The 21,258-nt window shown below is 39.6% G+C and overlaps 1 protein-coding gene across 1 annotated transcript in view; it reads left to right on the forward strand.

Annotated features, from left to right (window-relative positions):
- The window catches only part of MYT1L (myelin transcription factor 1 like), a 1,346,830-nt gene extending 1,326,519 nt beyond the window's left edge, over positions 1–20,311 (forward strand). The window contains exons 21-24 of the mRNA XM_078647878.1: positions 1,126–1,229; positions 6,674–6,733; positions 18,008–18,151; positions 18,417–20,311. Of these exons, the coding sequence (XP_078504004.1) occupies positions 1,126–1,229; positions 6,674–6,733; positions 18,008–18,151; positions 18,417–18,557 (449 nt within the window). The 3' untranslated portion in view covers positions 18,558–20,311. The remainder of the gene's footprint in view (positions 1–1,125; positions 1,230–6,673; positions 6,734–18,007; positions 18,152–18,416) is intronic.
- The last annotated feature ends 947 nt before the right edge of the window (positions 20,312–21,258 follow it).

Raw genomic sequence — 21,258 nt, forward strand, 5'->3', positions numbered from 1 at the left:
CTTAGAGACCCCTGGGTGATAGGCGCTATACAAGTGCAAATTACATTTACAATTACATTTACATATCAGAAGACCATGTGTATAAAGCCATTAAAAAAGTACTGTTGGGGTCTAAATCCACATAATGATGAGAAAGAAACAGTGGAATTGGGTGTTTACATACAGTGCCCTCAGCTATCAAATTAGGTCCCAGTTATGATGAGATTGAAACCCATTCTTCAGTTGATAGCTCGTCTTTATTTGGCCTGTTAGGTAAATCGTCCCAACTCAATATTCTGGCTGAATCAGGGCTGGACTGGCTACCGGGTGTTTTGGCAAGCTGCTGAGCTGGAGGCTGATTTAGTTGATGGGGACCTGCATGTGCTGAACGAAATTTGCATTGGTTTGTTTATTTTGAAGCGCACGCAGGTCTCCAGCAATGAAATTAGCCCCCACCGCAGTGACATCAGCCCCCAGCTCGGCAGCATGCCAAAACGCCCGGTAGCCAGCCCAGCCCTGGGCTGAATGTGCTATTATTTTTCTTTGTACTCTTTTTGTATGCTACTAGTAAGGACTCTGATTCTTTTGATAGTTTATTATGTCACCAGTGCTCCAAGTTCAGTGGGAGGAGACAGGAAGGGCTGGCTAGAAGCAAAGGGAGGATAGTAGAGTTCTAAATAGGACGTCAGGCAAACATTTACTGTTAATGTTTTGAGGTAATTATTTCAATGGAATGTGAAAGTATATGTAAAATATTTGTAAGTATATGTAAAACTAAATTCTTCACTCATCACAAAAGCTGAAAGCTGCCGGGACATTAAATTAGATTATATTTGTATGGCTAAATATTTTCTACAAAAAATGTATATAAATGTAAATAAACGTAATTGAGATAATTAACGGTGGTATATGCAAAATGATGTCTTTTGAAAAGTAAATGTGCTGTTATGATGCCTTATCCTCTTCCATGCCATTTTATTGAGAATTGAAAGTAATTTAGATAACCACAAAGTTTCGTTTTATTTTACCAAAAATGTCTTTCAAAGTATATGTGTATAGGAGTACAAACAAACATATTGTATTATAGATTATCTCCTGCATAGTAACAGAACAACTAAATAGCCTTTTCCATTGTTTGTGCTTTAGGTATAGAGCACGATGAAGAAATGAAACAGCTTGATGATGAAATCAAAGAGCTCAATGAATCAAATTCCCAGATGGAAGCGGACATGATTAAGCTCAGAACGCAGGTAGCAGTTTTATTAAGCCTAAATGGAGTTGTAATAAAACATATTAAGACTGTTGTAAGTATTTGTCTGGCCAGGGCACAGAAGTCATATTACTAGTTTATAACCCAAATATATATGCATGCTTACATTACATATATATATATATATATATATATATATATATATATATATATATATATATATATATATATATATATATATATATATATATATATATATATATATATATATGACGAAGCTTGTCACTTAGAAGACAGAAATGCCGGATAAAAAGCAACAAAGAGTCGACCCAAAGGTGCTGGTGCAAAGGTGGTTTAATTCGATAAAGCCAGCGCTCCCGCCATGACGCGTTTCGCCTTCGAGAAGGCTTGATCACATATATATATATTATATTATATATATATATATATATATAAATATATATATATATATATTGTGTGTTGATGAAATATATACGTAATGTATGCATATACTACATCTGTACTGTGTCCCAACGTAAATAGACCACATTATCTACAAAGAGCACTTACTCTTATCTACTTATCAGAACCGCATTAGTTAGCGTTCGACAGTGGCAATTGCTATATTACTCCAAGCGCCATTAAAAAATAAGAAATACAGTTCCCATCTTTCACAATTACACAAGCGATGTGGCTGTCAACTGTGACGGTTCTTCTGAACCGTTTCTTTCTTTTTTAAATGCAGTTCTGATCATTCCTCCCATCCTCTATCTTCCTTCACTTATCAAATAAATAAAAAGTAATTAACAAACATAAATACACCTTGAAAACATCACCAAATATCATTGTTCTTATTATATAATTATTTGTAATGTGTCCCATTCCAAGTTAAAACCGTATGAACATCAGTACGTAACACTTTACAATTCAAGGTGGCAGATTTACAAGCCCCTTGCACCACTCTTGCGTAATTTTTAACATGGGGAAGATGACGTAAAAGTGGCGCAATACCCTTGTAAATCTGCCCCAAGGAGTTTAATATATAATACAGTCACAGTAACAACCAAACAGTCTTACAGTGCTAGAAAAATGCATAGTGAGTTTTAGAAATTAAATCTAGCAGTCATATGAGCTCAGTTAATTATTGGTGGTCTGAGACACTTAAGTGAAAAACAGTGTATGTTCAAATATCACTGTGGCACAATTGACAAAGCCTTTCACTAATACGCACACCCAGCAAAGTTCCAACTGCATCATGTAACGGTAAGTGTTTAGCCTAATGTCCATAAACTTCATGTACCCCTGCTGTAATGCGTACATTTGCGGTAGGGTGTTGTGTGCCCAATAACCACAGGTCAGCGTTGATAAAACATTTGAAGATTACTTTGTTCCATGATTCGAACATGCAAGTAGTGAGTGTAGAGCCGTGGAAGGAGACCATAACATCTAAACTAGATAACCCATTACTATGAACATCATATAAAGCCATAGAGTATCCCTTTGTGGCACAGCCTAGCTGTCTACAGAGAGAATAACCTACAGAATTAGGCCGGTCTCTGCTGAGCTTTTATTAATTAAAAAAGAATCAATGCCATGTTAGATCCCAAGTAGATTTCACAGCTCTAATCGTGCATTCTTCCCTAGAGCTAGTAATTTGCTTGAAAAGGGTCCTTTCAATGTATACATCGGTAAGTACAAAAAGGGAAACAAAAGAGTGCACAGTAGGTCAGACTCTAATTTGTCCTTGAATGGTATAAGTGTAATAATTGTTATTGTTTGTATTTTTATGAATGTCTCATGCTTTTATGATTGTAAAAAGATGCAATCGAATAAAGCTTTCCTTGACCTTGAATGGTAGTCATAAACCATTGGCTGTAACTGATAGCTAACATATTTATAATTAAAACAGTAGAAGGAATTCAATATTGTCTCTGTTCGGTCTTTCTTAGCTTTGATCAATACCCCCAGTCAGTTTTCAAAAGCAATTATAAGGTTATTGTTTAATTGATCTTGATTCAACATGATTTCATCAATATATCTATATTACTTAGAAAGGGACAAATGTACGATCGATCGTCAAGTTTTGCAACTCGCGAATCGTGATTTTTAGCAACTCGCAATTTGCAAGTCACAAAAACTGATGTACAGCAGCGCCACAGACACTGTTTGCGGTTCCCAAATGAGTTGTGTAGTGCTTACCTTAATAATATTTATAAAGCACATACAAATTTGCAACCCATTAAGAATGGCCGGCACTCACAGGAATGGTGGCCTGCTGGGGTCAGCAGACCACCATGTCTGTGTCTGCTTTTTAAATAAAGCAGTCCTTTTTTTTTAATGCAGCCCATTTTCCTTAAAGGAAAACAGGATGCATATCAAAAATAAAAATGAAAAGTTTTCTTCTTATTTTTTTACAGCGGGCAGAGGTATGTAACACCACTGCCTATTCGGAAACAATGTTGGGGCCCCATTCACAAAGAGGCTATGGTGGTAATCTGTGAATGTTTTGCAACCGCAAACTTATAACGAAGGCCTTAATCTTCTTTATTTGGCATTGAAGACAAATCCTTAAAGACATTAAACTTGTCAGTGCTTAACTTATAAAAGAATGAATAGCGGTGTCCAAAGCTCTGCTCAGAAGCCCATGGCTGGTGTTTTCAAATATCAGTGTGCCGAATGCCAAGGCTACATAGTATTGAAATCCACATCATGTCTCTTAATCCACTACCAGACACTGCCTACCCCTTTATCTCACTCATGCAGGCTTCCTCTCTTTGTGAAGGTTTCCCTGCCTTTCTCCTTCTTTGCCCTTTTTATGTTTTCCCTCTCTTGCTCTTGGTAAGAGTTGGACTACGAAAAATAAGTCCTGGTCCCCAAAAATAAGAGCTGGTATGCCTTAACGGGAATCAACAGCTAAAATTCAGCACTGTTTGTTTAACTGTTTGCCTCAAGAATTTAAAAATAGATAAAGGGGTTGGGAGTTTAGTTCAGTGTCTTGTAATGCCCTTACTTAATACATTTTCCCACACTTTTTATATGATCTGCATATTGACATTGCATTTGCCAACCGGTACTTGTCAAGAGCAATACCTTTTCATCAACACGGCACGTGTTTATGCATCATGTGTATTATTATAGATTTAATTGTCCCCAATCAAGAAGCTAAAACGATCACAATTCCTCAATTGTATTTGCAATGTAGCATTATTTTTCTTTACATCTGTGATCATTGGTGTGATGCCTGCATTGTGTTCTTCAACAAACAAATACACATAAATGAACATCTTCCTCAGCGTGGGGTCTTTTTTAGTGTATTTCACCACACAGCTCCATGACTCAAATTTATCAGAAACTGAGTGATTGGTCTGTAAGTGTAGATTCATGCACATTGTCAACCAGTCACTAAGCATTCAATCAGTCAATCAGATTGCTTTTAAAGCGTGATTACTCACCTGTAAGGGTCTCGAGACGCTGGAGGGGGAGAGACAGCTGCTCCGGCAGAGGCTCTGTGGTTTATCGATGAGTCAGGTCTTAAGGTCCTTCCTGAACTGAGAAAAAGATGGTGATTGCCTGAGGTGGAGAGGCAGGGTGTTCCAAGTCTTTGCTGCGAGGTAGGAGAAGGATCTTTCTCTGGCCGTGGTCTTGCAGATAACAGGGATGGTAGCCAGGGCCAGTTGGGTGAAGCGGATGTCTATGGTGGGTGCGCGGAATGCGAGGCAGTGATTAAGGTACGCAGATCCCGTCTCTTGAGTTTTATAGGCCTGTGTGAGGAGCTTGAAGGTGATTCTTTTGTTGACTGGGAGCTAGTGGAGGTCTCTCAGGTGGCTGGTGATGTGGCTGCGGTGGGGGATGTTGAGTATGAGTCTGGCAGAGGTGTTCTGAATGTTCTACAGTTTCTTCAGGAGTTTCTGGATGCTGTAGTTTATTCTGCTGCTGATGAGCACATGGGTGACCGTCTTACTGGACTTGGTGGGGATCCACTTGAAATTCTTTCGGTGCAGGCACAGTGTGTGGAAGCAGGATGATGAGACGTGTTATTCTGGCAGTTCATGGTGAGCGAGGACTCCAGGATGATGCAAAGTTTTGGGTGGGGTTGGGTTCCAAGTGCTGCAGGTCACCAGAAGTTGTCCCCGGTGGAAGGCATTGGCTTGGGGAACATATTTCAGCATTATTATAACCATCAACTAGGTCGCCTGCAAAACACAACATCATAGTCACCATGTAACCACAGTTGCGAACATGCTTATCAGTCCATAATGCAGTAGGCGGGAAACGATGAAACACTAGGCTCACACTGCCAAATACAATGGCCATTGGAAAATGCAGCACGTCACAAAACGTCAGGTGGGAGCCAGTGCGTACAATAAGAACAAATATTAGTCCTGCGGTACTCGTCAATATTTTGCATTGTTCTGTTAATCATTTCATTTCAAGATACCCAGAGCTTATAGAACTCTTTCCGAAAGCATGATGAGTGAATTAAAATACCAATATTTCTTAAAGACTCCTTGACAATAAGGTGACAATATGTGGGTGGAGAGTGGGCTGGCCCAAAAGTCTGTGAAATGGCTCCCTGAACATTTGTGTGTGTACAGTTGCACTCTTGTTTGTTATCTGTCTACCATTAGGTGCTAATAGGTGCCTACGTAAGTGTCTAAATTGAGAGTTAAACAGTCAGTGGTTGTCCACACATGAATTTTAGTCAGATGATGGGTATTGTGTGCCACTACCCTAAGTTTTTTTTTCAATAAGTTTTTACATTTATCCATAACTGTTGCAAGAGTAATAGAGACTGGCCAGGAAATCAACCAAGGCACACTCGTAGATTTGCTTGTTGTGATGCCGGGGTGATATATTTAAAAATGTATATTTATTATACTCGAGAATCAGTGACGCTCTGCTAATTTCTTTTACAACTTTAAAGGTCTTAACCCTTAAACAAATGTAAAAACCCTATTGCCGTGATTGTAGCTTTTAAATGTCACAAAGTCTCCTCGCGAAGAGCATGAGGAGGTTGAGGGAGCCAGAAGTGCACATTTATGTTCAAAAACATATTTCCCAAATCACTCTTGGTGCGCTCTAGACGGGCCTTTGGGTACCCAGAAGGAAGTTGAGAAAAATATTGTTTTTGTGCAATGAAAAAGTTGATATGATTTAACCACAAAAAAGAGGTGGAATAAAAGGAGTACATATCTGAAACTGTAGAAATGCATGCCTTCATCTTTAATGATTTGGAAAACTCATGCACTCATTTGAAGCAACTGCCTTGGCAGATTTTTTCAACGCTGCTAAAGGTATGGTTTGGTTTCCTTTTTCGAATCATTCATAAAAGTGTGGCTAGTTTCATGGCCAGTGAAACCCATCCAGCTGTGAAACTGCTCAGTCTTTCATTCATAACAAATGCATTATTTTGTCATCTGAATCCGTTCCACCTCTTTTGCCTCATTATCTGCCCCCTTTTCAGCTTCTGCTCCCTCCCAATAGGTACTGGACGAGCGTCCTGTTGCTTGCCAAGATCCCTGTGTTGATGAATACCAATTTCATGTAAGTTACACGGGAGGGGAGGTTGTGCGATTTTTCCATGTAACTTACACGAAATTCAGCCTTTTAGAGGAGATATTTGAATGCTTGATCCTGTCTACTAACACAGATGTTACTTATAATGTTTATGGTTTGAGACGTGCTTCGCATGAAATGTTAACTTTAATCCTCGTTGACATGATTGAAAATGGTCATAGTATTTGTAACAAAGCTGTGTTCTTACACTGTTTAGACAATCTGAACATGGCAGATGGCTACACCACCAAATTAGAATGTTAGTAGGTGATGGTGGTGAACTTTTTTAACACTTCCACATGCTATGTGTCATTTAATGTTTAATGGGATTGGAGTAAAATTATTTATATTGATATGTTTTGTCATAAAAGACCATTGGTATATCATGATTTTAGTGTCCTTCTGATGGTTGTACAGTAGTGCAATGTGTAATGTATGGCAATTGATTATGTTCTAGATTTGAAATCGAAATGTCATTGATGCAATTATGTTTCAGGATAATGTCGAACATAAAATAAAATTATAGCATGTTTATTCAACATTGTGAATTAAAAACTATGCATGTAATACTTATCCATAATATTGAATGTTCTCTTACATACTGGATCCCTTTAGATTTGCAAATCTTAGGTTCTTCAACAGCATAGTGAGCATTGTGGGTCTGATTCACAAATATTAATTGTACTATGATTTCAGTCGATTTCCGGTATTTTGTGGGATTTATAAAAATCCGCGAGAAAAAGAATTGAAATCTCCACCAAATATATAAAGCTTTGCAAACACAGCACACTTTCTCTAAGTTGGTGTGCAAGGGTAATATCAATTGCCATGTCAAACAGATAAATACCATTAGACAAAAAGCAGCCCAAGCCCTTCAGGTCAAGAAAGAGGTGCCTAGCAAACCCAAAGTCTTGGATCCATTTCTCAAAGTTCAGGATAAGGCACCTTCTGTATAACTCTAATATTGTTCTAATCCTGCCGCATACCATATGGGCCCTGGAATTATACCTGTATAATATATAGCCAGGTTAACTCAGAATCACTCATCATGGACCATGTTCCCATAAAAGTCTCCCTGATTTTCTTATAAAATTTGCCCATTGACAATAGCAGTCAGGCCACAATCAAGCACATGAATTATAAATGGGTGTGGTCTAGCCCAAAGAAAAACCAAAAGTGGTGATGGACGTAGCGTTGACAATACAAACACTCGCCCCCAGTCAACTGATCTGGGTTTAATCCATCACCGTTCTTTAGCTCACTCCGCCACCCCAGTTCAGACATGGCCATAGGCAAATCAGTCTGACCCTGTGCCTCATGGGAACAGTCCAGCCCGAACTGCCAAGCCATGTCTTCCCTGGACCGGAATCAAGCTTCCCAGGACCGGTTTCTGGCATTACAGCCGTCTTCAGCCGGGCTTGCTTGACTCCAGTGGCAAAGTGAGCAAGGGACTCACGTTTGAGCATACCCTGCCAACTTAGGGCGAACAAAGGAAAACCAAAAGTGGTGATGGACGTAGCGTTGACAATACAAACACTCGCCCCCAGTCAACTGATCTGGGTTTAATCCATCACCGTTCTTTAGCTCACTCCGCCACCCCAGTTCAGACATGGCCATATGCAAATCAGTCTGACCCTGTGCCTCATGGGAACAGTCCAGCCCGAACTGCCAAGCCATGTCTTCCCTGGACTGGAATCAAGCTTCCCAGGACCGGTTTCTGGCATTACAGCCATCTTCAGCCGGGCTTGCTTGACTCCAGTGGCAAAGTGAGCAAGGGGCTCACGTCTGAGCATACCCTGCCAACTTAGGGCGAACAAAGAAAAACCAGAATTGGTGATGGATGTAGCGTTGACAATACAAACACTCGCCCCCAGTCAACTGATCTGGGTTTAATCCATCACCGTTCTTTAGCTCACTCCGCCACCCCAGTTCAGACATGGCCATATGCAAATCAGTCCGACCCTGTGCCTCATGGGAACCGTCCAGCCCGAACTGCCAAGCCATGTCTTCCCTGGACCGGAATCAAGCTTCCCAGGACCGGTTTCTGGCATTACAGCCGTCTTCAGCCGGGCTTGCTTGACTCCAGTGGCAAAGTGAACAAGGGACTCACGTCTGAGCATACCCTGCCAACTTAGGGCGAACAAAGAAAAATCAAAAGTGGTGATGGACGTAGCGTTGACAATACAAACACTCGCCCCCAGTCAACTGATCTGGGTTTAATCCATCACCGTTCTTTAGCTCACTCCGCCACCCCAGTTCAGACATGGCCATATGCAAATCAGTCTGACCCTGTGCCTCATGGGAACAGTTCAGCCCGAACTGCCAAGCCATGTCTTCCCTGGACTGGAATCAAGCTTCCCAGGACCGGTTTCTGGCATTACAGCCGTCTTCAGCCCACCCATACTTCGAACAATGCCTTTCAACAAGCCCACTTCATTTTTGGGAAGCCAATGCATTCATTGGTGCAGTATTGGAGAGAAAAGATGCATTTATTATTGGCAGCCTATGCATGCTGGAATGGTCTCACAAGAAATGAGTTGCCAACAACACAGATCTTTTCATGCTTCAGGGAAGAAACATAACCAGAAGATGGATTTACAGAAGCTCTTTTATGTATTAATCCAAACAGTCTGTGGATGTCTGCATCATAAAAGAATTAGCACCAATGGGATGGGCAATCACCTTGAGGCATTTATAGTCTTTCTTTTTCTGGAAAACCTCCCACAAAGTCTATAGTAGCTGTCCCATCCTGAAAGAGTGAGGTAATATCCACTTTCCTCCTAATTCTCTCCCTAGCTAGTGCACTGCTAGGGCATTACTGGAATAAAAACATATAGAGCATCCCACCATCGCCGTAAACAGACAGTCCCCACCACTGGATCTGATGGACTTAAATAAGTGTGTTACTGGGCTGGTCCTCTTGGCACTCAATTTGTTGAGGCAAAGGGAGAAATATTTATTAGAATAAGCAGTTTAAAAAAAGTGGTCTGAATGGAAAGTACAGTACTTTGACTGGAAAGGTCACTAGGCAGCAGTAGCAATACACAAGGGCATCCCTGGCCGTCAAGAGCAATTCCCGCTCCCACTAGAATAAACATGATGACAAAAAGGAGAATGTTATGTCAAAGGCAGCTAGCTGGTCAACCATTGCTCCTACTGAAATAAAGAGCACAGTTTCCTTTGTTTGGATGTTCTGCTCTTTACCACGCCATCAGCGCTTCCTCTCACAACAATGCTCTTGCTGTATCATCACACCCTTCAAGTTTGTGGTATTATGCAGTGGTTGCCAGATGTCTTGGACCGTTGATCTGTTTACACTGGCATCTTGGGTCCAATCAGTTACTTTCTGACCATTGTCTATCAGTGGTCTAACACCCTTCGAGATAAGATCTGGGAAACCCAGAAACATATTACATCACCTCTGGGGGCATGATGCGCAACAGTCTCAATGTAGGTTCCATAGTTGCAGCTTCAAGAAGTCATCATCATCGGGTCTGCTACTGGCACAATTTTTCTGGAATAGCTGTAGCATTTGTAACTCCGGTGACATGCCTAGCCTTAAGTCCAATCTTCTAAATCAAACAGATCTTGCTCAAATGTCTCAGAAGGTGCAACACAGTTGGCCTGCTACCCAGATGGGTTTTAACTGCATGTATGCCTGCAAGGTTTCAGGTGAAAATGGAATGTTTCGTTCCACATCCTGTCCAATCACTAGTTTCATTTCTACTGTTCATCACATAAATAGTCTGATTAAAAAACAACATGGCCAGATGGCTTTCTATTCTGCCAACGAACTTGAAAGCAATATTTCATTCTAATAGATCACTACCTATATTGTCACAAATGATTTAGAAGTACACAGAAAATGCTTTATATGGAAGGTTTATGGCCCATTCACTCCTTGTAGTAGCCGTTGTTTAAAGGTTCACAGATATATTATTACCTAGTGGTGTAATAACAGAATCCTTTCCTTTACATTTTCAACTATTATTTCACCTGGAAGCACTCTTTGAAGCATTCTCAAAAAGGATAACATCACATTTTCTCTTATATCTATATAGCACTATGAATCTAGTCCCATGCAAAGACTTTTTTGATACCCATGTTCATAATTATATTTGAACCAGTTCGAGAGTCAGGATTGGTGTGATATACTTTGTTACTGCCAAGTCGAATCTTGCACCCAGCATCTAAAACAAACATTCATTTTGAGCAATGCGACAATGGAAGTTATCTCAGGTGAAAATATGAATTCTAGTGTTTTTTGCAATACAATGGCAATCACCTTATATAAAGTGATCACGGTCTCCGACTATAATTTCTGAAGAATTACAATTTGTCCATTGTTCTAAATTGAAACTAGAACTCGTTTTTTACAATTAGAACCTTCACCATCCCCTAAAAGTCATGTCTTTATGGCTTCCTTTTGGGTACTTGAAAAGATATAGTGGCCGATGTACTAAGAGTCCATTTGCAAAAAATGGTCAAAAACTGTGCACCCACTTTGAGGAAGGATTCTTATTTAGCAAATTGACCTATGTATTATTAGGTCAGTTCACAAAAAAACCATTCCCAGGGCGTCATAGAACAACCTTGTTGAAAAGTAGGGTATTGATAGGGGTAAGTAACACCTGCCACCAGCATTAAGTCCATTACCACAATACAATGCTCAGTAAGTAGTCCCTTGCCTAACCCTTGGTAGCTGGCTGCAACAATACATTAAATCAGAAACACACAACACACAATACAAATCCCTAACCAAGTTATAACAGTAGGAACTATTTTTTCTTTAAAATGACACCAAAACAAAAATAATCCAATGTAGGGAAACAGAAATATGAACTTTTAAGGATTAGCTACTTCATAGAGCCCACAAACATATTGCACTCACTTGGGAGATTTGGTCGCACTTGACCATGAAAAAGTCAAAGTTTGAGGCCTATCCCGATGGAGTCCTGGTCGGGATACGATAAGCGGGAGGCCCTGGTCAAAATATTACCTTCACACTTTTCTGGAGCTTTTTCTTCCAACGTCGGACAAGGCACTTTGTCAGGACAGATTCAGTGCAGGTTCGCCAAGGTGAGTTTCTGTGAGGCGCTGGTGAAATTCTGGAAGTCTGGCGCTCCGGAGCTTTTGGCGGGATGAACCTGAAATCCAGGCTGGGTTGCAGTTGAAGGTGGCCGGCTTGACTCTCGAAGTCGGGTTTATCACCTTGTGGAGCTTTTCACAAAAAGTTCTCAAAACTTTGTCAAACATCTGGAAGTACCTCCAGAAGTAAAATGTGATGTTACAACCCCACATAACCGAAGAAAATAGGATTCCCTTGACCCAGCAATCAAAAAATATTTGAGTACAGTGATTGACAATACATTAAAATATTGAATGTTATATTCAATATGTTATAATAACACTTTATTATTAAAAAATATTTTGTTCAAATTCCATTGTGCACAAAAAACATAAATATTTTAATGTATTGTCAATCACTGTACTCAAACATTTTTTGATTGCTGGGTCAAGGCAATCCTGTTTTGGTCGGTAGGAGTACCTCAATTCCCTTGATAGTTTTAAGGGGTCCCTCTCTATTCTTTTATTACAACGCCACATATTACATCACGGTAGATAACAATGCAGACGTTGCATCATCCGCGTTGTTACCACGCATGGCTTTACATCGCAAGTCGTTCCTACGACTTGGACTATAAGGCTGGACTTAGGGATAGTATGAATTACTATTAAATTACTATTCCTACTCCAGTTAGCGCAACAGCAGGGAATGTGTTGGGCTTAAATTCCAACACATTCCCTGATGATGCACGCCATCTAGTGCAAGTCGTTGAAACGGCTTGCGATGTAATGCCATGCGTGGTAACAATGCAGACGATGTATGGTCCACGTGGTTACCAACGCGCATGGTACTGTCAGCGTTGTATACTATGTCTCCCCTACAGAAGGTCTCCTTGTAGGTTCAAAGTGTCCAAAACACCAATCCAAAGGTCTGGCATCTCTTAGAAGGCCTCTGGGATGTCTGCACTACAATTCCTACAATACCCCTGGCCAAATCCTCTGGATGCACTTCAGGATAGGGACTCTTGGTGGAGATGATGCAGATGGGCTCTGTTAACTTGTAGCTTGCAGGGAGTCCACTCCTTAATCCTTCTTGAAGAATGGTACAGTTCCCAGGGCTGTAGTACCAGAATGTGCAGTGGACGCAGGTAGTCAAAGTGCAGGCCTTTCGGTGCAGATTCAGTTTCCAGCAGGTCAGTCCTTCCTCTCTGTTTAGTTTCAGGCAGCAGCTCTGAGAGGCTATGAACTTCTCACATACTTAATCAGAGTTCTGGGGTGACGCATGATGCACTGGGGCACCTCTGTCCACTGAGATGCTGGGTACCATCCAAAATCAGGACAACTTCCTCCAAAGTGTGGCATCTTCTTGTCCCACAAAGCACTGCACTTCCAAAATCCAACATGGATGAATTAGCTCCAGAGGAGTAAGAGCTGGCTAAACTAACCCACAGTTTGACTCAATTATATTAGCTCTCCTCCTCCTGACCTCTGCAAATTCCTGTCCTGAGTCTGCCATCTTGCTGGGGGAATAGGATGTGGGGGTACGTAGGCTTGGCATTCCTTTACTGCCCCCCCTCTGTTTAAAGCAATGGTTTATTACCCATTTCCCTGTCTGGCCTGCTCTGGTCTTTTACCTGCAGAACACTCACTATCAGATAGTCTCCCTCTCTGAGCAGGCCACTTATCACCTAATCAAAGCAGCCTGACTAAGCCTGTTGCAGCTGACCAATCATGATTGACTGATAGAAGGCTGGATTTTGGTTCACAGGGAAGGAAGTCTGTTAGCTTCTTTTCTGTAATAGTTATGAAAAATTCAACAGGGACAAGTTGTTAAATGCATCAGTACCAATTGTTTAAGTTCTTGAATTACATAATTACTCCTTTCCTAGAAATAGTTATACTTAAATAACACATTGTAATTTTAGCCTATGGCTCTAAGTACCTGCAATGGCTGAACCTGAAATGGACAGTTCTCCCTCACCAGGACATGTAGAGGATCTTGGGTGTGCCTAATATGTAAAATAAAGTAGATCATCACTTTTAAAATGCCCATACCACCAAAGTCGAATTTGTATACAACTTACTTTTAAAGACAGTCTGCAAAACAGGGCTGCCTCTAAAATGACAGTAGGCATACAGCAGTGCACACAAGCAAGTGCAGGAAATCTGCTGGGCCTCTAAACTTCCATTCCCCATTATAAACTAGGAACTTATAGGCAGTATGAACCCGCTCACCCTATTATCTAGTCAGGACTTACAGGGGTCTGTCATTGCCAACGCAATCATACCCAAGTACCATATGCTTTCACCACAGAGCACAGGCCCTGAGTCTGGTTCGCAGAGCCCAGGGCATAGTTAGAAAACCAGCATCTAGTGGTAAAAATGCAGGCAAAAAGTGGGGGAACACTCGAAACAGGTCCTGATTTCTCCCACATCTGCCTAATGAACACTAATTAGGAAGGTCTCTATTTGCGACCCCTGTGGCTGGCTACAAACATTCGGATGGTGACCCTTTCCTGTCTGAAAATGAGTTACCACCGCCTTTGAGGGAACCTGTAACTGGTCATGGGTCTATGACCAGATATGTGGTCACAAACAATTGACATATACCATACTGAATTGTAAATTGGTAATAAGGTCCCTTTCATGTTCCTTCCAAATTACGCTTTGGACACAAAACCAATTTTACAAGTCCAAAAATCTTTTCAGACTCATAATATGGTTTTTTTAAAGTACAAGACCTATTTTCTACTTTTGATACGGTTAACCACAAAATTCTCCTTGAAGGCCTCAAACTCAGGATGGGTTTGGATGGCACCATCCTTGAATGTTTTAGATCTTTCCTCCAAAATCGCTCGCAGAGAGTCCTCATCAACGGTAATCTATTTTCTCCCTCTCCGGTTACGGTCAGAGTTCCACAAGAACCAACCCTCTCCCCTACCTTCTTCAATCTTTACCTCGAACCACTCACTGAGGTGCTCCGTGCCGCCAATATCTCCTACCTTATGTATGCCGACGATACACTGATCTACATCAAAATCTCTTCCCCTGAGGACATTTTCTCCCTGAATGAGGCCCTGAAGCTGACAGTCCATTGGCTCACCGCCAACCAGCTTAAATTTAACGCAAATAAAACTGAATTTCTTCTAATCTCTCCACCCAAAACCAATCCAGACATTCAGGAATGGATCAATCAATCAATCAATCAATCAGCAAAATGTGTATAGCGCGCTACTCACCCGTTAGGGTCTCAAGGCGCTGATCAAGACCATCACAGCACTAAACTGCCCTTCTACAATTGTTAACTCTGCAAAATCCCTTGGAATAACCCTTGACGGCAGCCTGAACATGCGTGGCCATATAAACTCGATGGCCAAAACGACCAGATTCCACCTGAGTTACCTAAGAAACCTGAAACCCTTCCCAGATGTCTCTGACCTTAAAACTGCAATCCAGGCACTAGTCATTTCCATACTAGAATATGGATGCTCTACTCTCGCAGGGATACACAGGAACTCTCTGGCCCAATGAAAGCCTGCCTCAACCCCGCCGTAAGACTCCTAACTGGCTCAAAGAAGTTCAACCAAATCTCTCCCCACCTCAAGGTACTGAACTTTCTTCCCCTAGAGGCCAGAATCCAACTTAAACTGGCCTGCATTACTCACAAAGCTCTTTACTGCAATTTCCCTGAATTTCTTGCCCAAAAACTAGTGATATCCGGAGAAGCCAGAAACTCCTTATCCCCCAAAGACCAGTTGCTGCAACCAGCACGCTTCTGGAAGAAAGAAACTTACAATCGGGCCTTCTCTGGGGCCGCTCCAAAAATTTGGAACTCTATCCCACACGCCATCAGAAAACTTCTGCCCTTGGCACACTTTCAAAAAGGAGACAAAACCTACCTCAGCGACATGTTCCACCCTCCACCTCGGCATTATTCACGACTTCTACGGATGATACCTATTCCTGCACTCCTGGACATCCCACCCAAGAGTTGAGACTGCATGCCTTCTTGAATCTACCTGTTTTAATTTGTATCCCATAAGTAGCCGGGACGTTAGACTGCGTGCTTTTTTTCTTTTATAATGTATCCACCTATTTTACCCAAGTGGGACCTACCTTCCCAATGCTTTGTATACCACCCTTTAAACTGTAAAGCACTCTGATACCCTCACGGGTCTGGTTAGCGCTCTATAAAAAAAAAAGGAATGTTGCAGTCGCAAGCCTAGTGATTTGGTGAATTGCATGGTTTGTGGTCAAACAATCCTTTAGCACATCTAGCCCTTGGTCCTTTAATTTCAATGACTAAAAATATAACTCTACATTTGAATTAAAACCCACACCTACGTCTTTCTCCAACTACATTTTGATGGCCTGGACAGCCTTCTCAACACCCTTTTTGCCATTATTTTAATAACACCTGGCCTCTATTTCTGCATGGATTAATCTTGAATAACAATAACCTATCTTGATCAACGTTAACATGGGAATATGCTTTGTTCAATCTAGCATTTATGCTTATGTGTCTGCTTCTTTCTAAGTGAATGAGGGCACATATTCTCTACAAGTTCCAAAATAATTTAAAAAGACTTCTGCACTGTCCTGCATTGCTTCTTGCATGACAACTTGTACTGTTTTCACTGAAAGGATTAAAGTGTCATGTGTCTTAATGACAGGGTGGTTGATTATGGACCAGTACTTAAGACTGAATATGACAGGTTTATTAATCTGCTCCACCCTTTTCCATATTGTACAAAATATGTTAGCAGGTTTGGTCCATTCATGGGGAGTTTAATTTGTGGATCATGTAGCCGGAGGTCTCACTTAGTGCCCCCTAAAGGTGACCTATGGAAGGGGGGTGGAGGGTCACTAAAACCATTCCGGTGCTCCCATACTGTACCATCCTGTAGGGGTCCTGGTTCTGCAGCCCCTTGTAAAACGATAATGGGGTCTCTCAGCACAACAGTGTAGTGACTCAAAAGACTTCCCTGTGTGGACTTGGTCACACTGAGCAGGCATCAATAGGACAGCTCTTGACTGCTCTTGTCACAGATATTTAACCTCAAAGGATGAAGCGGCCTCATCTTTGATCAAAATAGAAGCAGTACTCAAACCAAGGCATATTCCATGGTCATTCTGCAAAGCATATAGCAAGGAGCTGTGCTGATTCCCTCTCTCTCTGCTTCACTTAAATATATCATATTGTTTTATTTATGCCCCGCAATTAATGCTTCATGCAATGCGCCCTTTTACAAATTGTTAGCCCTATTATCATTCTTACTCGTACATTTCTCTTTCTACCTCTGTCCAATTATTGATTTAACTTTCAAAGCAATGATCCTTTTTTCACAGCTCTGCAAAAACATCAAACAAATAAATAACTCCAAAATAGGAAATGATCTATTGTTCTTGCTTAAAACATAGTACTCAGTTAGTGACTGGAACTTCACCATTCTGTCTCTTTCTCACTAACCAAAGTATTGCTCTCTCAAACAAGGCTCTTACCATTGATACTTACCTACTGGTGTGCCCCAACTGAGCTCATGGAATTTAAATCTTTTAACACTAGTTCTCTAAGTGAAAAAACATGATATTAACCAATGCTGTGATATAAAATGATAGAGTACCTTTAAGGATGTAGATGGCTTATGTTAGCATCATCTGGGCCTTTTTGTTATTTCTCATGAATAATTCTTCTCGGCCTTCTACATTAAAGAGAGATAATTAATATAATGTTAATGTAAATGCTGAAGTAGATATCAGTTACAAGTAAGTATCCTGGAGATTGTGGCATGCTTTACTGCTACCATTTTATTTGCAAAAGTGCCTATTTTACAGTTTACTTCAAGTGAAACAGAAACAATATTAGTGATATGAGTGTATTTATTTAAAAGCTGGATATTCCAAAAATATTCTATTGGCCTTTGGTAGTACCAGTATAAAACTACAAATTGTCTGTATTTTTTACACATAATGTAAGTCTTTCTTTAAAGTCATATATATTGCACTACAGTACTACACTGTATCAGATATCACAATACAATGATACATATCCAACTTCTGGGGTACCTTTTTTTTTTAATAAAAGAAAAAGGTGTCTATCCTCTCACATTACTAATATCATTGTATAGAAAAAGCGCATGCCTTTTTACAACAACTAGCCTCATATTACATTTTGCACATATTTGTGCATTTTAGATTACCACAATGGAGAGCAACCTGAAGACAATAGAAGAGGAGAACAAAGTAATTGAGCAGCAAAATGAGTCTCTTCTTCATGAGTTGGCCAATTTAAGCCAGTCCTTAATACATAGTCTAGCTAATATCCAGCTGCCACATATGGTAAGTGAATGAAAGAAAAAGGAATTTGGCAATATTCTATCTTCGCATCCTACATTTTTGTTTAGTGTATGATTGCTCATTTGAATGAATACTTTGTTGTAAAACCCTAAAGGCCTATTAAGTATAAATTGTCATATTATGTAGGAGATATTTCAATCATGGCATAATATCAATTATTTGTTGTTTGGTTCTCTTGTATTTGCTCTCTATGTGCGTATTTAAAGAAGTTAAATTTGCGTATGAATGATATTTCAATATCTTATAGGATCCAATCAACGAACAAAATTTTGATGCCTACGTGACTACTTTAACGGACATGTATACTCATCAAGACCGATATCAGAGCCCTGAGAACAAGGCCCTGCTGGAAAATATAAAGCAGGCAGTGAGAGGGATCCAGGTCTAAACAGTTTCTTCATGGAGAACGTCTTGCTTGAAATAAGGACACTTCTTGTTTTTGCTGCTGTAATATACCAGAAAGTGTTATATAATTGTTTCTGTTAAAACAGTGTTATGCTTGAAGGACTTCATGATGATTTTATGTCTTGCTTTAAAAATAGTAATGGCAGAATAGTTTTTTGAATACATTCACATTTTGTACGTTTTCATATGAGCTGACATTGTGTGAGATGCCATGTAATGTTTATAGCTGCTAAGGTATGCACATTTTCAAGGTATATATATTTCTGAAGAGGAAAGGTGATCAAAATGAACAGAGTGTAAATTCTTTTTAATGCTTTAGTGGTTAAATGTTTTGGTATTTTTGACTGGAACTAAAAAAAATTAAAAAAAACTGCTTTGAATGATAGCATTGCAGCCAGTGACCACTTTTTAAACATTCTCATTTTGGAAATTTTTTGAAATCCGAGAAATACATTTGTTGTGCATATTGTTTCATAGCAAAGATCGGTTGCTAAAATGCTTTATTTTTGAACAATGCTTGAAAATATTATGTAACATTTCGTTTTCAGAGAAAGGTATGAGGTCGGGGCAATCAAACGAGTTTTTGTAGTAAAAAATTACAAGGACATGACAATGATTCGGAATAGGATTAAAACGATGCAAGTTATTGTTTGACAACATCAAGCCATGGAAAATCAACAGAAGATTCAATACAGCTTGACAGCACTTTTTTTTAATTTACTACCAAGTATTACATCCTCTGTCTAGGTAGACTTCCATATCAATGCATATGATATCAAAAGAGGAACGATGACTCTTCCTCAGAAACTTTGCAGAAATACCTTGGAGCAGTAGCCAACGTCATCCTTGTATACTTGGACAATTCAGTCTCCTCCTGAACTGCCAACGAGGACAGTGACGTCTGTCTTTCTGGATGCCGACATGTTTACCGTGTTTATTGTAAGACACTTTTTGAGGTCTGAGCTGCCTTTTTTCACCTGCTTATTTTATTTTGGGAGTAAAATGAATAAAATACTATTTACAGTATTTATTTGTGAAATGTTAGAAGACAGAGTGTTGCCAGCTATAGAGAGAATTTTCATTACTAGGGCGTCGGGCGGTGTTTTCCACCTGGTATCTAGGTGCATTTCATTGATGACTTCAGTATTTTAATATGTTGTTACATTTTGGAAATCAAAACATGTATTTTTTCAGCTTCCTCATATTATCTGAATTTTGAATGAATGTGAACATGCTATTTATTTTCAGTTAGCATACTTTTACATTTTAAACTTGTTTACATTGTACGGTGCTTTGTTTATTGTTTTCTGCGAATTGACTGCACTATACATATGCATAAGATCACTTTTATTGTCGTACTCCCGAGGGTTTGTTGTATTGTTACAGAATTGTTTTTTATTCATTAGCTTATCTTTTCCTTCCATGTCTTGATGTTATGCATAAAGTACTAGGACGTACTTTAAAATTTTGTTATGAAAAAAGATGGGTTTTGTAAAAAAATATTTTTAGCAGAACAGGAATTACAGGGTCATTGTCCCCACAATGTGCCAGATGACTATTTGCACTTACCTTGCCCTAAATACACATAATATACAGAGGTGTGCAATTTATTGTGTCGATAGTCTAGTGACATTAAATATGAACAAATTGTAGTGGAAGGCAAAATGGCTAGTCCAGTAATGAAGCTAAGGGAGACTACAGGGATCTCACAACAAATATTCTGATACAATACTCAACCTCGGTGTATATATATGTATATATATATATATATATATATATATATATATATATATATATATATATATATATATATATATATATATATATATATATATATATATATACATATACGTATAAATATATGTGTATCCCAGCTGCACTTTATACTATCCACTGTACAAAAACTTACAGTTTTCCAGGAGGACTTTAATAATTAGCTGGGAACAGACTATGTAATTACTTTTGGGCTCTGCAGCAGGGTTGGATCTGCACAGCGCTATTTTCTGTTGTGCTATTAGTTGTAGCTGCCATGCTCAGAAATGCCTTTTTGAGAGCTGAAGCAAGGTGCTTGCTGTTCACCTTCTGCCATATATATTGTACCTTTGCCCTAGCCTCTTTTTAGGGCATTCATTGTTCATATGGCATATGCCTTTTCCCACTGCATTGTGTCTGCAGCTTCTTTGCTAATATAGTAATGCTTTCAGTAGAGTAATAGGTAGTATCAGTTTTGGATTCTTATTGTTATCACCTATGTACAATGGAAAGGGATTTTAAGCACAAATTTGCTGCTCATCTAATGTCAGTACATAATATCAAATCAAATCTTATCTGTGACTATGATATAGGGAATCACACAAGTGTCACATATTAGAATGCTGACCTTTCATATAAAATTATTGTGAGTCATCAGAGTTTATTTATTATAACTTATTGTTCATATTCATTTCTACATTAATTTAAGTAATCATTTATGAAGACAGACTTTTGTATAAATTATTTATTGTGCTCTCTGTGGAACTGAAGTTTGATTTATTTTTGTACGACACAGCATGGATTTGTTGACATTTTAATTTTGCTATAAATGTGTGAAATCACAAGTTGCTGTGATACTTCATTTTTAAATTGTGAACTTTGTACAAATTTTGTCATGCTGGATGTTAACACATCTTACTATAAATAAAAAC

Source organism: Lissotriton helveticus, chromosome 6 (assembly GCF_964261635.1).
Source record: "Lissotriton helveticus chromosome 6, aLisHel1.1, whole genome shotgun sequence".
Lineage (NCBI taxonomy): Eukaryota > Metazoa > Chordata > Amphibia > Caudata > Salamandridae > Lissotriton > Lissotriton helveticus.